The sequence below is a fragment of the Colobus angolensis genome, unplaced genomic scaffold (assembly GCF_000951035.1).
Source record: "Colobus angolensis palliatus isolate OR3802 unplaced genomic scaffold, Cang.pa_1.0 Scaffold64, whole genome shotgun sequence".
NCBI classification, from domain to species: domain Eukaryota; kingdom Metazoa; phylum Chordata; class Mammalia; order Primates; family Cercopithecidae; genus Colobus; species Colobus angolensis.
In genome coordinates, this window is record NW_012120043.1 from 654,780 (window position 1) to 657,066 (window position 2,287).

Below are 2,287 nucleotides of genomic sequence, written 5' to 3' on the forward strand. Positions count from 1 at the left end.
ACACACAGAAGTGCAGAGATACCAGAGACATGCAGAGACAAGGAGAGCATGCAGAGACAGTAGAGATACACAGAGACAGGCAGATGCCAGAGACACGCAGACATACGGAGAGACAGTATATAGACTGGCAGAGATGTCAGCTACATAGAGACAGTATATAGACAGGCAAAGACACCACACAGACAGGCAGATGCAGGCCTGGACAAAAGCCACCCTGATGGCTGCCCCATCCCACCCACCCGGCCTGCTGTGTCCTGTCCCCACTGCTCACTTTGGACGCCCCGGGCCTCGCATCCACTAGGTGCCCCATAAATACTGAGTGATTTACAGACAGGCCAAGAGGACACAGGCTCCCGGGCACCACACCGAGGCTGTGGGTGGGGTCGGGGGCCTGGGCGCAGAGGGCGTTTATTGGACTTGCCCTTTCCAGCTGCAGCTTGTCCAGGTTCAGCGCTCTCTGCAGGAGAGGCAAGGAAACCGAGGCAGGCGCCCGAGCCGGGTCACCCCGAGGTCCGCGGGGACCCCCGGCCGTCACAGACGGTCCTCTGGATGCGGATGGTCCAGGCATCTGGGGGTCCCGGGAGGGCGGTGTGTGGGCCACGGGCCCAGCTGGACAAAGGCAGGGGCTTCCTCAGCAGCTCTGCTGGTCACGCAGGCGTCCGGCCCGTGGCCTTCGACAGCCCTGCCAGGTGGGCTGAGGTTAACTGCGCCAAGGAGCGTCCAGGGAGGGCGGTGGCTCTCGCAGCAGCCAGACTCAGGGGTAGCTGAGGGGCACCCGCCACCAGAGCCCGCCGCACAGGCAGTTCTTGATCCAGCGCTGTTCCCACTGCTTCACTGCCGTGGTCCTGTTGGGCGACCTGAGCATGGTGACGCAGCCGCACCTGTGGGGAGGCAGGCGCTGGGTGGGCTCCTACTTCCGTGTGGGCCTCCCTCTGCCCGCCGTCCTTCACGCCTGCTGCCCGTGCTCCCACCTGCCACAGGGCCTCTGCCCACGCTGCCGCACCCACCGGGAAGGCTGCTCTCTGAACCAGCCCCCCCACACCGAGTAAACTGTTCCCCATCCTGGGATCCCAGCTCCAGCACTCCCTCTGGGACACGCTCGACTACCATGCCCGACCATCTGGAGCCTGGACTGGAATCAGCTGGGCCATCCCAGGTGGCAGAGCTCTGGGAGTCAGCGGGCTCGGGGCCCCTCACCTGGTGCAGGCCTTGCACTCCTCCGTGGGGCAAGCGCCAAGGTGCAGCCTCCGCAGGTGGTCGATCTTGGGCTGGCCTGGGGCCCTGGCGGGAGAGGGGAGAGTGTGAGGAAGGCCCGGGCACCATGAGGCCAGGTTCTGGCATCTGTCCACAGGCGTGGGTGGAGGGGGTGGCCGGCCTCACACCATCTGCCAGGTGGGCCCAGGTGTCTGTGAACAGTTAGGTGGGAGGTGCGGGACCACCTGAGACAAGCCCAGTAAAGGGTGTGGGGCCCCCCACACACGGAGGAGGGTCCGTTTCCCAGGTGCCTGGGAAGCCTGAGGCTCAGGGGCCCAGTAAAGGAGACAGGGCCCACACAGGTGCCCAGAAAGCGGAGAAGGTGCTTGCGACGCTCCCATTTGAGACTTTACAGAAGGGGGTACGTGGGGCTTCCACACCGCCTCAGCCCAGACACCTGGCCTGGGGGCGCCAGGACCTCTGTACGACAACAGATTCTGGTGGCAAAAGCTGCCCTGGTGGCGGGTGGGGGGCCTGGGTCTGGGTAGGGGTGGGCCGGCTTATTCTGCTCTCATTAAATATTTGAAATTTTCCCAGTTTACAAGCCTCTGACATTAACTGTCCTCTTTCCATCAAGTCTTTTCCTGAAACCCAAACCCTCGTGCGTGACTCACTAGGAGGACCCTCCCACAGTGAGCTCGAGGAAGAGAATGCTGGAGGTCCTAGAGCCAGGCCAGCGGCGCCTTCCCTGCAGGTCCCGGAGCCAGGCTACTGGAGGTTCACTTCATTTTCTTCCTTTTGCTCATCTGTGTTTCCTAAAATTCCAGCTGTGAGCCATCAGCGGCTCAGCGGGTTTGCGTGTGCTCCTTGTCAAACGCATGTCGGACAAGGGCTGGGGGTCCGATGGGCCTGGGTTCAAATCCGGACTTGACCACTTTCTGACCACGTGACCTCCCAGACGAGTGGGGTGACAAGGTCCCACCCTCTCCAGACTGGGTTTCCTCACCATGAAGTGGGTGACAAGGTCCCACCCCACAGGGCTGCTGGGTGGCCGGGGTGAGCTCAGCAGGCTTGGGTTGTCCAAACCCTGCAT

General features: G+C 62.7%; 1 protein-coding gene across 1 annotated transcript in view; it reads right to left on the reverse strand.

Moving 5' to 3' along the window:
- Window positions 1-390: 390 nt before the first annotated feature.
- MED16 (mediator complex subunit 16) overlaps window positions 391-2,287 on the reverse strand; it is a 21,897-nt gene continuing 20,000 nt past the window's right edge. Inside the window, exons 14-16 of the mRNA XM_011963990.1 lie at window positions 1,198-1,281; window positions 798-881; window positions 391-682 (exon numbers count right to left, since the gene is read on the reverse strand). Coding sequence (XP_011819380.1) covers window positions 532-682; window positions 798-881; window positions 1,198-1,281 — 319 coding nt within the window. The 3' untranslated portion in view covers window positions 391-531. The remainder of the gene's footprint in view (window positions 683-797; window positions 882-1,197; window positions 1,282-2,287) is intronic.